Raw genomic sequence first — 19,507 nt, forward strand, 5'->3', positions numbered from 1 at the left:
TCTCTTTCTCTCTTGTTCTCTCTCTTTCTCTCTTGTTCTCTCTCTTTCTCTCTTGTTCTCTTTCTCTCTTGTTCTCTCTCTTTCTCTCTTGTTCTCTCTCTCTCTCTTTCTCTCTCTCGCTTTCTCTCTCGCTTTCTCTCTCTCTCGCTTTCTCTCTCTCTCGCTTTCTCTCTCTCTCGCTTTCTCTCTCTCTTTTTTTATATGGTTTTGGTGCTCTCAATTGTGCTTTTTCAGTAATGGGAAGAGAAAAGTATGTACTTTTTGGACTGTGGGACGCACCTCATGTTTAGATAGAAGAAAATAAAAACATTTTCCTTCTAATCATAACTTCTCTGTGGTGTAAAGAAGTGGTGAGGGCAATTCCACTAATATTAAAGCACTGGGGTAGAATAGGTAGTTAATTTAAAGAGGTTGTTCACTACTTTTACATTGATAACCTCTCCTTAGGATAGGTCATCAATGTCTGATCTACCAGGGTCAGACACCCAACACCCCTACGATCAGCTGTCATCAGTGTTGGCGGCGGCTGGCCTGAAGTACTCACTTGTGGAGCTGGCCGTCTTCTGATAGTGGCCGCTGCAGGGAACTGCACATCTGCCTCCTATTGATTTGAATAGGAGGCGGATGTGCAGTAACATGCCTCGTCCACTGCCAGAAGATGGAGCAGCTCTGCAAGTGAGTACTTGCTGGCCGATAACAGCTGATCGGCAGGGGTGACGAGTGTCAGACCCTGGCCGATCAGACATTGATGACCTATCCTTAAGAAAGCCCTGTTCACGTATGCAGCTCCTCTGCTTTCACTGGCGTGACTTTCCTGGCTCCGCAGTCTCTCAACTCCTCTCTTCTTTGCTGTTGGAGGCAATCTCTCAAGCCTTGGGTAGGGGGGTCCAGACCTTGTCTGTCGGCGGGCGACGTCTGGTTCCGCGAACTCACTCAGCACCGCAAGCAGGCTCCGAGTCTCCTCAGCAGGCACAGCACTCGGGTCACATCTGTGAGGGATCTGGAGCTCTTCCACCAGCGCCCGGCTGTGGCACCTCACAGTCCTCTGGCTTAGGCCTGCCACACGGGGCTTCTCGGCACGCAGAGAACGCATCTTCTCCTCTCTGCTGCTTGGCGCCAAAAACTGCTCAGGCTTGGCACGCTGGCCTCTTATCTCCAGGAACTCCTTCCTGGAAGTCACCTGATCGGGTCCAGCATCTAAATCTGCTCTCTCTTCAACTTCTCTTGTGTATCTTGGTTCCGCTTGACTGTGTCTGGCCAACAGATGGCAGTCTCTCTCCATCTTTGAAGCATCATATAAGAGTTCTCTTAAAGGCTCTCTCGCCTCTGCTACACATGTACAGTACACACACACTGAGCTTTGCTACATGCACACTTATAGCCCGATTCAGCAAAGCTTTTACGGCAGTGTAAAACACTTCGAAAAGTCGCATAATTTTGGTGCAACTTGAGGCTGTGCTAAAAGTTTGTGATTTTTGATGTTTTCACTCCACTTTTGCCCAGCTCCAATAAAGTGGTCGGGAGGGAGGGAGGGGCGGCAACCACTGGAAATTCATGAAGAGCGGCGGTGTTCCCTACATCAGAAATCTTACTTCATCAAGGACTGGAGTAGGATTTGTGGTGAGATGCATAGAGGTGCACGCTACTCATCGGACGCTCCTGAGTAGCACGCACCTTCATAAATCAGGAGCATCTAACTCCAGCACATCTCCTCATGAAGACTGGGGTGAACAATGCTGGTCTTGATGAGTCGGGCCCTCCGTTTTGCTGCACACACAGCTCAGCTACTCATACACAACTCAGATACAACACACTCTGATCAGCTACATCATCAAAACACACAGTATACATTACCACATTTTAAAGTTCCTTCCAGGTATGTGACTGATCATATGACCTGAAGGTCCTTCAGGTAGATCAGTGTGGGGCAGGAGGAGAAAGGGCAGTTCTCTCGGTGCTTATGAAGGACACTATGTCTGCTCGATCATAGGTAGCTGCCTCCGGTCAATAAAATGCATATAGATTTTTAACAAGTTTTTGTCTTTCTAAAAAGTGCATCTTATAGTTCAAAATATTCAATAATCTGATGGAAACTGCTCTGACATATGGCAAAGTCTAAGGTTATGGTCAATGTGTTTGCCATGATCATTTCCTGGCATGTAACCCAGACGTACACCACAAGCATGGTGTGAACAGAAAGTATGTGTTGTCTGTCGATTTTCCTATTATTTAATCGGGACTCTATGTATTTTTTTTTATAATCATATCCCACATGCATTGTAGTCAGAACAAACCAAATCCATCTAATGTTACAAAACTGCTGTTGATTTAGTTACTATGCTTTTCCATTTTTTCTTTTTGTTTTCCCAGGTCATAGATTTAGGAGCTGGAAAAGGTTATTTAAGCTCATATTTATCCATGCGTTATGACCTAAAAGTTTATGGGATTGACTCGTCTCATACCAATACAGATGGAGCCAACGAGAGAAACCGGAAATTGAAAAAATATTGGCAAGTCTATAAAACTGATGCCAGAACCACTTCAAAGGCCCAGAAATCTAACCAGAAGAAAGGTTTATTGCCTAAGAGCTCTTGTCGAGATGTTAATGCTAATAAAGACATTTCAAGACCAAGCGGAAGTGATCTAAGACTGTCTAATTCAGAGTCCTGTATTGATAATGATATTCGCCTGACTTCAGACTCCTCCAAATGGGCTAGTAGTAAGGAAAGCAACCAGGCAACGGGAAATGCAGAGACTGACAATTCTTTGGACTCTGCATTCTCCTTTTTGGACATCTTGCCTGCTGGAGCAGTTGAAGTGCCCTCAGTGTCACAAAGTGTTAGCAAAGTTCTCAGCGAACAAGAAAAAGAGCAAAGGAAGATGGAGAATATCAAGGCCAAAAAATTACCGGAGTCCCATGTTTATTCACCTCTCACTTCCTATGTCACCGCTGACACCGAGCTTCATGACATAATTATTGATCTAGAGGTTATCTTTCTTTCATCTTCCTTCTTATGTATAAACAGCTGTCATTTCTCTGATATCCAGAGAATACGCTCTAATTGATTTCATAGCACAGAAGGTTTACATTTCTTCTTTGTTCTCTGCTTTCTCAAGTGCCATTAGATATGCCGTGAGTGCTGTTAGAATTTCTTTCCCATTTTTACATGATTATTAAATGTAACGATTAGTAATAATGGGGGGTGTGAGAGATACAAATATCTTTTCCAATGTAAAATAGTTCAAATGCAAATCATTTTTACTTTTTTTTTTAAAGTGTTCTTTGCTTATGAGCAGTTTAAAGTGGTATTCCAGGCTAAAACATTTATTATCTATCCACTGGATCCACTTGCACGTTGAATTGAATCACCATTTATAAACCATGCTCATTGAGTGAGAGAAGCATAATACAAATGATTTTCTTCAAGTTTTCGTTTGGTTTATGAGTTGGTAATTTTAAAAGGGTTGTCCAGTACTTTTAAAAATATGCCCATGTGTTTTAATGATAAACAGAAGCTTCTTTCTAATTACCTCCCTCTGCTGTTTCTGCCTGTGAGCGGCGCTATTGGTGGCCGCTCACAGGCAGCACGTGACCCCTCACTGACGTCACGTCAAGTGAGGCGTGACTCAGCGCTGGGGTCCCCGCGATGGATGCTGGGCTGTGGGCGGGGTTACTCCCCGCGTCACACCCAGCATCCACCGCGCGCTTTCCCAATGAATGGGGAGAGGCAGAGCGCGCGGTAGATGCCGGGTGTGACGCGTGGGGTAACCCCCCCCCCCCCCCCAGAACCCAGCAGCCACCGGTGGAACGCGGAAGAGGGACCCTCTGCTGCAGCCTGGACTTGTCGTGATATCAGTGGATGTCAGATCCGGCTGCAGCTGGGGGTCACGTGCTGCCTTTGAGCGGCTACCAATAGCGCCGCTCACAGGCAGAAACAGCACCAGGAGGTAATTAGAAAGAAGCTTCTATTTATCATTAAAGCACATTGGCATATTTTTAAAAGTACTGGACAACCCCTTTAAGTAAAATGATAATCTTCAATACCTCTGTTAGCCAGCATCCATCTTCCAAGTATGTAGCAAAACAGAGTATGTCATCGTGTTTGTTGCAACAATTCACACCCGACGTTGAAGATTTGGGTTTGGGCTACATGGTTACTCAGGTCTTGCAACAGCAACTCTCAGACCAGTCCCAAGACAAAAACTACTTGTGCAACCTGTCTGTGACTGTCGTGTGACAATTTTCTAGCCAAATTTAGTTTTAAAAACAGCCAAATCACACACTGATTACATTCAAATCACAGCCGAATGCAATCTTCATTGCAGTCCTTGGAGGCAAAGTCCTGTGGAACTTGTGACCAAAAATCCTACTGCATTGTTTTTTTTGCAACTGTTGTATTGCAGCAGGTTGCAGTTCACAATTTAATGGATGCAAAGCCACAATTAGGGATGACCGGAACCATGGAATTTCGGGTTCTGGTACCTGACCAAACTTTTGTCCAAAGTTCAGTTCGGGTACCAGAACATGAACCTGAACCCCATTGAAATCTATAGCCACCCAAACTTTGGACATGGAAACTCTCCCTCTCTGTCTCTCCTCCCGGACTTCCCCCTGAACTCCGCACCGGACACTAAGGCTATGTTCACACATCGTGTTTTTTTCAGATTTTTTTGCAAATTTTCAGCTGCCTTTTGCAGTACCAGCAAAGTCTATGAGAAACCAGAATTGCTGCATTTTTAGTGAAAATAAGTAAGTACAACAGTATGTGAAACACATTTATTTTTGGGATTTTACCATCTTATCTTGGTCACTGAGATGGTAGTTTGTATAAGGAGAGTTTAACCCCTTTACGACATAGGGCTTATTAGTACGTATCTGTGCCCTGGGGCTTATGGACCAGATACGTATTAATATGCCCTGGCGATTTCACCCGCACACAGGGTGTGCGGGCGCGATCGCCGCCAGGTGTCAGCTGATAGCCCCGGGTGTGAGCTGTGACAATGTGCAGGGAGCGGTCCCGCACCGCTCCCGGCACATTAACCCCCGCAATGCTGCGATCGAAGTCGATCGCAGCATTGCAGTGGCTAAGGGAAGGTGATCGGTGTACTCGCCTCCTCTTCCGGCCTCCAGCGCTGTCTGCCGCTGCTTCCTGGATGTTGCCATGACGACCCGATGTCGTCATGACAACATCCGGGTCATCAGACAGCAGGAAGATTTTTTGGACATGAGCAGTGCATTTCCAAACTATCTTCTCCCTGTCCAGCGCTGACAGCCTGCATAGCACAGGTATGGTGCTCCATTCCTGTGCCATGCAGGCGATCAGAGAAAAAAAGTGAAAGTCCCATAGTGAGACAAAGTAAAAAAGTAATAAAAACTGTCATAAAGTGAAAAAAAAAAAATTTGTAAAAATATTAAAAAATAAATAAAAATAAATAATACACCAGAAATAAAAATAGAATGTACCCATCAATAAATATTATTATGAAAAAAACAACAAAAAAACAATAGAAGTACACATATTTGGTATCGCCGCGTCCGGAACAACCTGACCTATAAAACTGTCCCACTAGTTAACCCCTTCAGTGAACACGGTAAAAAAAATAAATAAAAAACGAAGCAAAAAACAATGCTTTATCACCATACCGCCAAAAAAAAATGGAATAACACGCGATCAAAAAGACGAATATAAATAAAAATGGTACCGCTGAAAACGTCATCTCGTCCCGCAAAAAAACAGTCCGCCATACAGCTCCATCAGCCGAAAAATAAAAAAGTTATTGCTCTCCGAATAAAGCGATGCTAAAAAATAATTTTTTCTATAAAATTTCTTTTATTATGTAAAAGTGCAAAACATAGAAAAACGATATAAATGTGGTACCGGTGTAAACGTACTGACCCAAAGAATAAAGCTGCCTTATCAATTTTACCACATGCGGAACAGAATAAAAAAAGAAATAATTCCTGAATTGTTGGTTTTTGTTTATTCTGCCTCCCAAAAATCTGAATAGAAAGCGATCAAAAAATGTCACGTGCCTGAAAATGGCACCAATAAAAACGTCAACTCATCCCGCAAAAAACAAGCCGTCACATGACTGTCTGCCAAAATCTGGAAAAATTATAGCTCTCAAAATATGGCGATGCAAAAACTAGATTTTACAAAAAATGCGTCTTTTAGTGTGTGACAGCTGTCAATCATAAAAACCCCATATGATTCTGGTATCGCTGTAGTCGCACCAACCCGAAGAATAAAGTCGTCTAATCACTTAGACCACATGAGGAACGGTGTAAAAAATAAACTCTCGGGTTAGGGTTGTGCTAGGGTTAGGGTTGTGATGGGGTTGGGATTTTTTTCAAAAGTAAGAAAAAAAGATGACGATATGGCGACTAGTGTTGAGCGCAAGTGCTCACTACTTGAGTTTGCATCGGGTGCTCTGGTATGCATTGAGTATCGCGGGTGCTCGAGTCTCCGCCCCATATGCTTCGTGGGCAAAAAAACTTTGCTGGGATTGCCTGCCATGCACGTGCGATCCCCGCATGTTTTTTTGGGGTGTCTAATAACCGTGAAACATGCAGGGCAGGGACTCGAGCATGTCACTCGAGCACAGGCAGTACATGGTGCATACCTGAGTACCCGATGCAAACTCAAGTAGCGAGCACTTGCGCTCAAGACTAATGACAACTTATTCAATATGATGACCTAATGTTATCAAATTCTGTGTCGTACCTCTGGGTTAAAAATGTTCACTATACCCCTTGATAAAATCCTTGAGTGGTCTAGTTTTCAAAATGGGGTCACTTGTGGGGGGTTTCCACTGTTTAGGCACATCAGGAACTCTCCAAACGCGACATGGTGTCCGCTAACAAATTGAATGGAAAATCGGCTCAAATTGTTAGCAGACACCATGTTGCGTTTGGAGAGCCCCTGTGTGCCTAAGCATTGGAGCTCCCCCACAAGTGACCCCATTTTGGAAACTAGACCACCCAAGGCACCTATCTAGATGCATAGTGAGCACTTGGTACCCCCAGGTGCTTCACAAATTGATTCGTAAAAATGAAAAAGTGGAAAAAAAATACTTTTTAATTTTTACAGATTAATTTGTGAAGCACCTGGGGGTTCAAAGTGCTCACTATGCATCTAGATAGATGCCTTGGGGGGTCTAGTTTCCAAAATGGGGTCACTTGTGGGGGAGCTCCAATGTTTAGGCACACAGGGGCTCTCCAAACGCAACATGGTGTCCGCAAACAATTTGAGCCGATTTTCCATTCAATTTGTTAGCGGACACCATGTTGCATTTAGAGAGCCCCTGTGTGCCTAAACATTGGAGCTCTCCCACAAGTGACCCCATTTTGGAAACTAGACCACCCAAGGCATCTATCTAGATGCATAGTGAGCACTTGGAACCCCTAGGTGCTTCACAAATTTATTCGTAAAAATGAAAAAGTATTTTTTTTCCCACTTTTTCATTTTTACGAATCAATTTGTGAAGCACCTGGGGGTTCCAAGTGCTCACTATGCATCTAGATAGGTGCCTTGGGGGGTCTAGTTTCCAAAATTGGGTCACTTGTGGGGGAGCTCCAATGTTTAGGCACACAGGGGCTCTCCAAATGCGACATGGTGTCCGCTAACAAATTAGAACCATGTCGCGTTTGGAGAGCCCCTGTGTGCCTAAACATTGGAGCTCCCCCACAAGTGACCCCATTTTGGAAACTAGACCCCCCAAGGCACCTATCTAGATGCATAGTGTGCACTTGGAACCCCCAGGTGCTTCACAAATTGATTCGTAAAAATGAAAAAGTGGGAAAAAAAATACTTTTTAATTTTTACGAATCAATTTTGTGAAGCACCTAGGGGTTCCAAGTGCTCACTATGCATCTAGATAGGTGCCTTGGGGGGTCTAGTTTTCAAAATGTTTCCACTGTTTAGGCACATCAGGGGCTCTCATAATGCAACATGGCATCCGCTAATTATTCAAGCAAATTTTACAATCAAGCAGTCAAATGGCGCTCCTTCCCTTCCCAGCCCTGCCGTGCGCCCAAACAGTGTTTTTTCCCCACATATGGGGTATCTGTGTGCCCAGAGGAAATTGCACAACAAATTTTGGAGTCCATTTTTTCTTGTTACCCCTGCGAAAATAAAAAAATTGGGTCTAAAGTAACATTTTTGTGAAAAAAGTTAAATGTTCATTTTTTTCTTCCACATTCCAAAAATTCCTGTGAAGCACCTGAGGGGTTAATAAAGTTCTTGAATGTGGTTTTGAGCACCTTCAGGGGTGCAGTTTTTAGAATGGTGTCACTTTTGGGTATTTTCTGTCATAAAGACCTCTCAAAGTGACTTCAAATGTGATGTGGTCCCTAAAAAAATGGTTTTGTAAATTTTGTTGGAAAAATGAGAAATCACTGGTCAACTTTTAACCCTTATAGCTCCCTAACAAAAAAAGTTTTGGTTCCAAAATTGTGCTGATGTAAAGTAGACATGTGGGAAATGTTATTTATTAACTATTTTGTGTGACATATCTCTCTGATTTAAGGGCATAAAAACTCAAATTTTGAAAATTGCAAAATTTTCAAAATTTTCACCAAATTTCCATTTTTTTCACAAATAAACGCAAGTGATATCGAAGAAATTTTACCACAATCATGAAGTACAATATGTCACGAAAAAACAGTCTCAGAATCAGGGGGATCCGTTGAAACGTTCCAGAGTAATTACCTCATAAAGTGACAGTGGTCAGAATTGTAAAAATTGGCCTGGTCATTAACGTGCAAACCACCCTCGGGGGTAAAGGGGTTAAACGTGTACAGTGTAAACATGGGCCGAGCTGCATGTGAGATTGAACAATACCTGTTGCCCAGGGAGGTGTTAAATTGAACAATGCCTGTGCAGCTGAATGGCAGACCCCATAGTGAGAAAGTAAATAGTGTCATACACACTGGCAGTGCATTGAGTTTGTTAGTTAAACTATTCCTGAACAATTCACCTCCCCCACTGTTATGCCAAAACCAAAATTAGATTTTTTTTTTTTTTCACTGAACTTTATGTACATATATAAAAGAGACAAAGCATGAACAAGAGACACAATTCTGCAAAAAAAAAAAAAAAAGCAGCTTCTTTACTGTAAGAGATCGGGTTTCGCTACAGATTTGTGACCCAAAAAACCATGATGTGTGAACATAGCCTAAGTGTCCGCTACGGACCCTGAACTTTAAAGGTCGGGTTCGCTCATCTCTAGCCACAATGTGGTGCTGTGATCTTCATGCCACTGGACCAATGTAGTCCAAGCCTAAGGAAAACAGTCAAATGACAGACAATGTTGTATGTGAGTCATAGATTGCAAGCAACCTGCGATTAAAAGGGAGTCTGTCCTCACTGAATGTCTGTTCACACTATGTACTTGAATTTATGGCAATGGTCATATCGCTGGTCACATTGGGAGTTTGTTGACGGTCATTAAATGCAATGTCACCGTGCGACACCACAGTCTTCGTGTTGTGGGATACTTATCACCATGTAACCTATCTTTATAAAAAAAAAACTCATTAACCAGAAATATCCATATTTAAAGGGAACCTGTCAGCAGATTCATGCTGCCTGAACCACGGGTAGCATGATTCAGAGATTCGGCTTCGTTATTGCAGCCAGATATGCTTTACTCTGAAATACTACCTTGTTCTAACTATATATTCTCCTAGTGCCGCTACAGGTCTCACCGTACAGCGCTGGAAGACGATATAGTTAGAAAATTCGAGAGATGAGACTAGTTGGGTGCCGCCTCCGGCCGGAGCTTCTGTCTATATAGTTTTCAAACACCATAGCTATTGTGCAGTCAGCTCTGATTTTATTCTGACTGTGGTTTGGGCAGCATGAAATAAGTGGCAGGTTTAATTTATATTCATGACTATCTAATTTTAATGCTTTATTTTTATTTTTTTATAAAAATGTTCTTTTGTTACTTCCTAAATAACGCAGGCTGTACATTTCACATGCTGTCCTTGATGACAAATATTTATGATTTATTTTTTTTCTGTTTCAGGAATCTATTATGGTTGGTTTGCATACATGTGGTGATCTTGCCCCAAACACTCTACGGATTTTCATATCAAAGCCAGAAATGAAAGCAGTATGCAGCGTAGGCTGCTGTTATCATTTTCTTTCAGAACAGTTTGAACATCTAGAAGAAGGTACAGTAAAAGCTATTTAAGACACCTAACAGCAACCATTGTTAAAAGGGAACTGTCCTTTGCATAAATCAGTAGTTCAAGCAAATATAAGAAATTTTATAATGAAACTTACCTGTGAAAACTCTTTTCTTCTTCACATATGAGCACTTTCTTCACCTGTCTCTTGAACTTCTCATTCAACCTGAAAAAAAGCAGATCACATCTTTCTTGCTCAAAGCAAGATAGACTGCCAGTTCATTAAAGTGTCGGGTTACAAGTCCTATTAAAGGGGTTGTCTGGGACCTTAACATTGATGGCCTATCCTTAGGACAGTGTATCAATGTCTGATCGGTGGGGGTGCTGCACTTGGCACCCTCGCTGATCAGAGGGAAGGTGTAAAGATGAGTGAGGGGCATAGAGACACATCATGCAGATTCCAGCTAGCTTACACCACTCCTGGATTCACAGCTACATTGTTCAGTACTGCTGTATAAATTCCTCCATGCCACTGCTGCTTCTGTCTGTGTGCAAATTCCCTCTTTCTGTGTGCTTAAGGCATGGCAGACATCGTAAAAGCTACTTTCCACCTTGGAGCAGAAATGGTGTTACTCCTCATGTCCACACAGGACAGCTTAGTCTGAAAAATAACTTGAAGGTATAGTTACCTTCTAATTTGGTTTTGGAGGAAATCAAAAATATTTCCTTTAAAGAATTTAAATTACATTATAAAAATAACGTCATAAAAAGCAATGTCTAAATATAGGCATTTATCAAATCTTTTAGGCACCTTTCAAACCGCAGATTTTCTTGTATGTGTTCTTTTGTTTTTCACTTATAGATAGCATACCCATTATAGTCTATGGGGTTGTTCACATGTCCGATTTTGACATGGAAACACATGTTTTCGTCATGTCCTAGCCACAGATTAAACTCGCCTGTGCAAGTCTATAGTTCAGTTAAAAACTTGGGCAGAACACTTATGGCATCCTTCATTGCATCCGTGTGCTGTCTGCTTTTCACTGACAGTTTAAAGGGGCTTAAACCGACAAGTCTGAGGTCACTATGACTGCAGTGAGGATTCTCCTGTGTCAGCGCTGGGAACAGCGGTCACATGACCCCTAAGTATGCAATATGCATACTCCCGGCCAGAATCCGATTAGACGGTTTCCGACCTCAGTCAATATACTTGCATTGAGCACGACTTCACTTGATTAAAAACAGACTGGCTGAATCCTTCTAAGCTCTATGTAGGAACAGGAAGTCTCTTTTCCCTGCAGGAGTTATTCCCCTTTTCAACTCCTGACCGAGCTGCTCTGCTCCTCCCCCATGTCAGGGATTTTGTAGTGATTACTTATGCAGGGAAAAGAGACTTCCTGTTTCTACATAGAACTTGGCATGCTTGTCATGACAATTCTTCTGTGAAAGCCAGCGTTTAGCTGCCATTCATAAGAAACCTTGATTTTATCTACACATAGCAGTGCTGATGCACTGCTATGTATAGTGCGAGCAATCGGATAATCGCAGGTTCAAGTCCTCTAAAGAGGACTAACAAATCCAGTATAAAGTAAAAAAATTTTTTTTAAAAGTATGAAAAAAATACAAAAGTTCAACCCTATTTAGCCCTAATTTAAAAAAAATAAATGAAAAATACACATATTTGGCATCACTGTTTTTGTAAAAGTCCACTCCATCAAATCTAAAATGGATTTTATCTAATCGGTAGTTAGCACTTATACTGATAATAGGTGTTGACTTTCAGTGTTGAGAATGTTTTTAGTAAAATAGGACCTCTTGACCAGCTATACAGAATCTTTTTTCTAAAGATTTGTGTGATCCGACTTAAAAGCACACTTATTTTAGTGAAATGTGACATTCAATTTGAATAAGGTATATATAGTCCTGCTGATCGTTATTGACACCCATGAAGTTTAAGTACATAATGTGAAATTTGAAGTTTTTTTGTATAGAGCACTCGTGTTAAAAACAAAAGAGCAAATGATAATAATTTAAAACTAAAAACAATGGTAGGGAAAAATAGAAAAACCTAAAGCTTCCTGTGTCAATGGTATTGGCACCCTTGACATTAATTTAGTACGGAAACATATTTTGACTCGCCTGTTATAAATCACAAAAGAGATTCACCTGTGATTAATTGTCGGTGCCCATGTGATATGAATTAGCCAATGAATGATGACTCCATTGTTTTAAAAAGCCACAGGGTTGGCCCTGTTCCTTTGTCACAATGGTGAAGACAAAGGAGTTGTCTGAGGATATCAGAACTGCTATTATTAGCAAACACAAGACTTCCAAAGGGTATAAGGCCATCTCCAAAGACTTTGGTATCCCAGTTTCATCAGCGCGCAATGTTATTAAGAAGTTTGCCAAGCATGGAACCGTCAAGAACCTCCGTGGACGTGGGGGAAAGAGGAAAATTGACGAGAGAGGTCTTTAAAGGTTTGTGCGAATGGTGAAAAAAATACCACATCAAACATCCAAAGACCTGAAGTCCAATCTGGAACAGTCTGGGGTTATGGTTTCAACAAGTATCTTACGCCGCACACTAAACCAAGCAGAGCTTTATGGGCAAAGGCCAAGGAAGAAACTATTGCTGAGGAAAAGACATAAAAAGGAACGACTGATCTTTGCCAAAGAGTACCTTGACAAACCACAATCCTTCTGCGAAAGTGTTCTGTGGACAGATGAAACAAAAATAGAGCTTTTTGGCAATGCAAAGCAACAGTTTGTTTACAGAGTGCGCAATGAAGCTTATATGGAAAAGAACACCTTACCAACAGCTAAGCATGGTGGAGGATCCATAATGCTGTGGAGTTGCTTTGTTGTGTCTGGTACTGGAGGCCTTGACCGTATCACAGGAATCATGAAATCAGAGAATTATCAAGAGATTTTAGAGCAAAATGTTCTACCCAGTGTAAGAAAACTTGGTTTGAGTCGAAAATCATGGGTCCTCCAGCAAGACACTGACCCAAAGCACACATCTAAAAGTATACAGGAATGGTTCAAAAAGAAAAAATGGATTGTTTTAAATTTGCCAGCAATGAGTCCTGACCTCAATCTCATTGAAAATCTTTTGAGTGAGCTGAAATCTGTCATTGTGGAAAAAGAACCCTGCAAATATTCAAGAGCTTGAACAAACTGCAAAGGAAGAGTGGGAGAAAATTCCATCTGAGAAGTGCAAGAAGCTTATAGATGGGTACAAGAAACGTTTGGAGGCTGCCATCAATGTCAAAGGGTGTGCAACCAAGTATTAATTAGGGGTGCCTTTATTGCTGCACATGCTGTTTATTCTGTTTATTATTTGTTATTTATGGAAGTTGAAAAAAAATGTTTTATTGTTGTATTCCTTTGAACCACTAATTAAAAAATCCTGAGGATGTAACTTTGGTACATTTCCAGTTATTTCTGAAGATATTGTACAGTCTATGAAAAAAATGAAGGAGTGACAATAATGGTGAGCAGCACTGTACATTATATATTCTCCTCAACATTGAAATTGCAACACCAAATAAGAAACCTTTTTCATTATTTGCATATCAGTAACATATCTATAGATCTTGTGAACTGAATAACACTTCCTTCTTGGCGTTGCAATTTCAATGTTTAGGAGTGTAATATGCTCACTTCTAATTCCTTAACCTTAAAATAAAAAAAGAGTAATACATTACTTTTAAAATCTGTACATCTTAAATAGAAAAATAATACCATTTTCTAATATACACTTTAATATGTGATATAATTTCCGAAGCTTCGTTCATACTGACAAAGAAAAGCCCCACATCAAGTGCTATTATTACCGTCAACATGTCTGCAACCTTGACCAAACGCCGCAAACCCCTTTTTATAAGTCAATAAAGCTAGTTCTAAACCAAAGCCATGATGTCATTGTGAGCTTAGCCTTATTGATTTCTCCAGAGTAGTATCAAGGGGACCTCTGTGCATGGCCATCCTGTGACCCACACTCTTGAGCACATTCATAGAAGTTTTAAAGTGTTCTGCACTGCAAATGGCCAGTATCATTTTTAAAGAATGGCGCTGTCAATCTACTTTTCTTCCAGTCCCATCATTAACGTGTCACGTAATACTATAACACAGGATCATCTCTCTTGGTCTCGGTCGTTATTCCACTCATTTGGTCTTACTTGTATTACATTCTGTTCTGTAGCTTGTCTATTAAGCATAATTCTGCAGTGTAAAAACTCCAGGATTATGTCTTTTTTTTACAGCATTAATCTTTCTTGTGATGCACATAGCGGTTCATTTACAGGGGGGCTTTTTGATGTATTGAGATGTTTGTGGTTATTTTAGTCTGAGTAAACTATTGATTGACATGGGTGATGAATCTTTCCTAATTTATTTTATTGATCATTATGTTGACATTTACTTTATCACGCTGCTATCCACACTGCAAGTGAGATCTGTTCTAGTATTTTTACGCAGTTGTGTGGTTTATAGTCTTGTAAATGTTTGGCTTTGGATTAGAACGCAGAATGTAGTTTGGCTCGGTTTCTATTTAGTCTTGTTCAAAAGATTAATCACATCTGTGTCTCTTCTTATAGATATTTGTTTCTTTTTGGTTTGGAGAGTTTACGGCATAATAGTCGTAGCGAACAAAGAAGTCATGTATTCTTTCTTTAGCGGGTACAACCAGCCAGTTTCAATAAGAGTCTCTGGCACCCACAGATCGTGCTTCATATTGTATCTGTAATTGCATTAATCATGTATTTCACATCTATAATGGTGCATGGCCTTGATATGGCAGCAAGAAAGGGGTTATCCGAGACTTAGGTTTTTTTTTTCTTATTGAGCCAAGATCTTACTGGCAGGTAATTACTAACTATATCTGCCTGTTCTATTCTGCGATAATCTCTTCTGGTTCAGAGCAGTCACGGACCGCTCCTGCCATCGAGTGTACTTCCGGTGACGTCACATACATGGTGCTTCTTATTCTCTCCCGCTCTGCTCTGTCAACTGGATATCTCTGCCGATGTCATTCTGATTAACAGATGACTCCCCGCTGTCAATCAGCATGAGATCGGCAGTGACGCACCATTAACAGAGCAGAGAGGAAGAGGAAGAGTTGCTCTCTTGACATGAGGTCAAAGGCAACAGGACTCCCCTCCTCTGCAGGGCAGAACCGGCAGGTAGTTAGCAACCAGTAAGCTCTTAGCCCAATAGGACAAAAACGCATAAGCCCTTTAAGGCGACATGTTCCCGGATCTCTAGATACTTTTCAATAAACTAGAAAGACACTACTCACCTACCTTGCTTCTTCTGTCACACAAAAACATTAAAAGATTTAAAAAAAAAAAAAAAAAACCCTATTTGTTTTGCAACAAAAATGTGAACATAATTTTCGAGCTTCTGTATCTGTCCATACTATTGAGATGTCACACTACTTATCCCACAATAGTGAATGCTGTTAAAAAAAAAATGCTAAAATGGCTGATTTATGGTCCACTCACCCACCTAAAAAGTAGAAATAAAGAGTGATCAGAATGTTGCATATGCCACAATATGGTGCCAATAAAAACTACACTTTGCCCATCAAAAAAACAAGCCATCACACAACTACAACAACAGAAAGAAAAATCATGGCTCTCAGAACATGGTAATGCAAACAATTTTTTTCTTCTAATAAAAGGATTTTGTACTTTTGTTCCAGTAGTAAAGTGTAACTAAAACTCTATAGGTTTGTTATCACCATAACCATACTGAAGCACCGAATAATTCGAACATGTCATTTTTAACACAATAAAAAATTTGGAATTGCTTATTTTCACTTCCACCCCACAAATAGTTTCTTAAAAAATGATTATACTAAAAAAAAGTTATGAGTCCTGTAACATGGGGTGGAGGAAACAAATGCAAAGCAACTGACAACGTTGATAAAATGCTAAGGGGTTGATATTCTTTTTATCCTGGGTCAAAAATACTTCCCGTTAAATTGCTGCAAACTCATACAATTTTTTGTTTCACCCATTCTTGGGTCTCACAAATATTTAGGGCTCCCCCATAAGAGGAATTTCTTTCTTTTTCACATTTTCAGCTTTTTGGTGTCTGGAACACATCATTTCCACGTTTTAAGTCACATCTCCTTATTGAACCCACTCAGGGTTTGCATCTGTTTTGTTAGATACCACACCAAGTCATTCTTGTTTTTCTCAATTTGTTTCATCCTGGACCTCCTCATTTTGGGAAGAGATCCTACCTCCTTAGTAAATGTGACATTTGCAAGATATAAACTTTATTTGAAGCAAAATTTAAACTACATATAACAGCAAAATATAAAGGACAACAGTACTATATGTACCTCATAGATTAGCTGGTCATGATAGGCAGCCAGGTCTGCCCCTACCCCCTGCATATGACAGAATCCCAAAATATAGAAGGTGTATGGTAAATTATGTGCTAAATACCCATCAAATATTTGATGCCAACCACAGCCTGAAGTGTTAAAATATCAAATATCAAAGTGGTCTGACCATATAAGGATTGTTGTGAAATTGATCTCCATGCGTTTCGACAAATGGCTTCTTCCGGCGTAAAGGCATTTGCTACTCAAATATCTATTTATGTGCAACATTAAGTTAGGGTTAACAGCATGCCACCTAGATACAATACTGAGTGAGTCTTGGAGGTATAAGCTCAACAACTGGATATCTCCAACATGCCCCTTACTTTACTTATAATCTATATCTCTTTTCTCTTGAAAATTCAAACCTGGTGTAGCTAATGAATCAGTATCTATGGTTGCAGTTGCAGCTTCCTCTGGGGTTGTTACCCAATTGTCATGAATGGCAGATTTGTTTACTTGCAGGGTCATTATACTGAGGCAAGTTTATTGCTCAACTTTCAGGAACGCTTATTGGCAACAAGTTTGGAGACTATTTGGGTGACATTTCCAGTCCTCCAGCTGGCACAAAAAATATAGTACGAAAATAGCTGATAAAAACTTTATCAAGTTGGCATGTGTCTTCTTTCATTTATTGGTACATTTTGGGAGAATTTTGCATGAAAAAGCAGTTTAATTTGGTTTTAGAAGATTTTTGTTAGGGTTAGCAGGGTTTTGTCAGGATGCAGTGCTCTCTAGTAACTTTGAATCTATTTTTTACCCATTATCCTTTGAATGTTTGCAATAAAGGGATTTTTCTGATGTTGTCCAAAATTGTAATGTAACCATACTGGAAGAAACATTGGAGGAAATTAAAAAAAGAGGCCCAGTCTTTTGAATTACTTTTATTGAAAGTGGAGAACAGTGGTTTAAGGCAAATTGGTTACAAAAGAGAATAAGCAACCTAAATCTTTATAGAATGGTTATTGCAGATTGCTGTAGCAAGTGCTGCTTGCTTCACTGTAATTGTGACCTGGGGAAATGAAAAGGAATTATTACACTTTCTATACATTTCTTATGTCGATGGAAGTTATTTGTAGAATTTCTTGACAATTGAACTTTACCATTCTAATAAGCTCACTTTGCTTATGTTCTTCATGCTTTGTTTTGCAGATGTCTCTATGCAGGGCTTTTTATTTAATACCTGAGCATCAGTTCTCATAACTGTGTTACTGTTGCTCATTTATTCCTCTTGAATATTTATGAATAAATTGGTGACATCCAGTCATCATTCCCTCTCATCAAAAAGTTTTCCCCTTAACACTGTCTTAAACTGTTTTAACAATGTCAAGATATATAATGGGAATGATGGTAACCAGGATTCATTTCTTGGAGGGATAACCCAGAAATAGTGCAATGTAGAGGTTTGTGAAAAGATTTCATAAAGAATACATGGATGTAGCAACACCTATGAGAGCCAAAACTCACGTGAGCCAAGGATAAAAAGCCAAGTAATCAAAATGTAACTGTGGCACCCCAGGGGTCTGGTTCCCACAGTAATAGCAATGTTATGTCTGAGAGCAGGTGGGAGGTCTCTTGGTCAGGAATCCTATGCATGCCACACCTCCTGCCCAGTCCTGGGAGGGGAAGAACTTCCCCTATATAAAGCTGGGGCTGAGGCAGGGTTAGTGAGTAGAGTAGAGAGAAGAAGAGGAGCAGCATAGGAAAGAAAGATCAGGAGCTCAGTGGGAGCAGTGCTAAAAGGAATCAGGGGCTGGCAGCTGAAGAGCTCGCCCTGATTGAAGAGTTACCACCGGACCCGGAGTCCGAGGCTGTGGGGATTAACCCAGACCCAGCAGCAGAAACCGACCGGCAGGGGATTTCAGGTCCTCTGGCCAAGAAACCCGAAGGCACGGTCACACGCGTGGGACCAGCCCCGCCGTCGTGGAGCGGAAGCCACTAGAAGGCCCCGAGTCGCCGGCCATGCGGGTGGGCACCACACGGTGCACTCGGGGACGTGGGCTACTTTTACCCGCCTCTAGCAAGGAAGCCAGAAGAGTACAATTAGTTGGGGAGGCCTACAACTCCGCCTGGCCAAGGGGGATCCCATCTGCTCAAGGACTGACCAGGCCCCGACCGCTAGCCAGTACTCCGGGAGGGTCTATCTTTGTCACCAGTAAAGACCCTGAACTACACCACATCGTCTCTGAGTGGTTCCTGCTACCCCCATCATCCACGTCGGCTGCCCTGAGGCCATACCCCTCCCGTTGGGGGTTATACCATCCACGCTGCACCATCCTTCCACCGGCCTCAGCGGTCTGCCCTGCAGCGGCAGCTCCATAGCTGCATTCAACGGGTGGCGTAGTCGTCCTACATCTACTGCTAATATACCGCCACTTAGTCTGACTCCCTGGGCACGGACCGGGTCATCGCCACGAGACTACTACCCCTATCTGATCCGGCTCCGGGTAGGCTCCCGCGTGCGCAACGCTGCGCGACTCAGGCTCAGGGGCGCGTCAGCTTTTGGCGTAGTCGGCAGGATACCGTGCCCGCAACCACCGGGTACTGCGTGCCTGAAAAAGAGACTTTTAAACTAACCTGTGGTGAAGATTCCCGCCATCCGGCGCCATCTTCAGCCTTCTTCCCGCCATCCGCGAAGTTTTCCCGCCATCCGCGAAGATTCCCGCCATCCGGCACCATCTTCAGCCTTCTTCCCGCCATCCGTGGAGTTTTCCCGCCGTTGGACGCCATCGTGAAGACGCCGCGCGGGAAGAAGAGGGGCGTGGACTCCAAAAGCGCGCGAGAACAGACGCCCCGCCTCAATTCCAGACGTCGCGTAAGGTCCTGGAAGGAGCCCAGCAGACGCTGACGTCACAGGAGCGCGACGGAAGGTCCTCGACCCTGACGATCCACTGCGGAGCCGCGGCCTACGGAAGAGGATCATCGCAAGGTAGGCCACGGTCCACTAGGGGGGAGGAAGATGTCGGATACGGAGGAGA

The 19,507-nt window shown here is 42.0% G+C and overlaps 1 protein-coding gene across 3 annotated transcripts in view; it reads left to right on the forward strand.

The window, feature by feature from the left end:
* METTL25 (methyltransferase like 25) overlaps window positions 1-19,507 on the forward strand; it is a 234,131-nt gene that overhangs the window by 102,168 nt on the left and 112,456 nt on the right. For 2 of the 3 annotated variants that reach the window (XM_073651615.1, XM_073651616.1), the window contains exons 5-6: window positions 2,371-2,988; window positions 10,033-10,180. In XM_073651615.1, coding sequence (XP_073507716.1) covers window positions 2,371-2,988; window positions 10,033-10,180 — 766 coding nt within the window. The remainder of the gene's footprint in view (window positions 1-2,370; window positions 2,989-10,032; window positions 10,181-19,507) is intronic. The other variant, XM_073651617.1, reaches the window with a different exon arrangement.

The sequence above is a fragment of the Phyllobates terribilis genome, unplaced genomic scaffold (genome assembly GCF_046119375.1).
Source record: "Phyllobates terribilis strain yellow unplaced genomic scaffold, ASM4611937v1 Scaffold_11__3_contigs__length_659146591, whole genome shotgun sequence".
NCBI lineage: Eukaryota > Metazoa > Chordata > Amphibia > Anura > Dendrobatidae > Phyllobates > Phyllobates terribilis.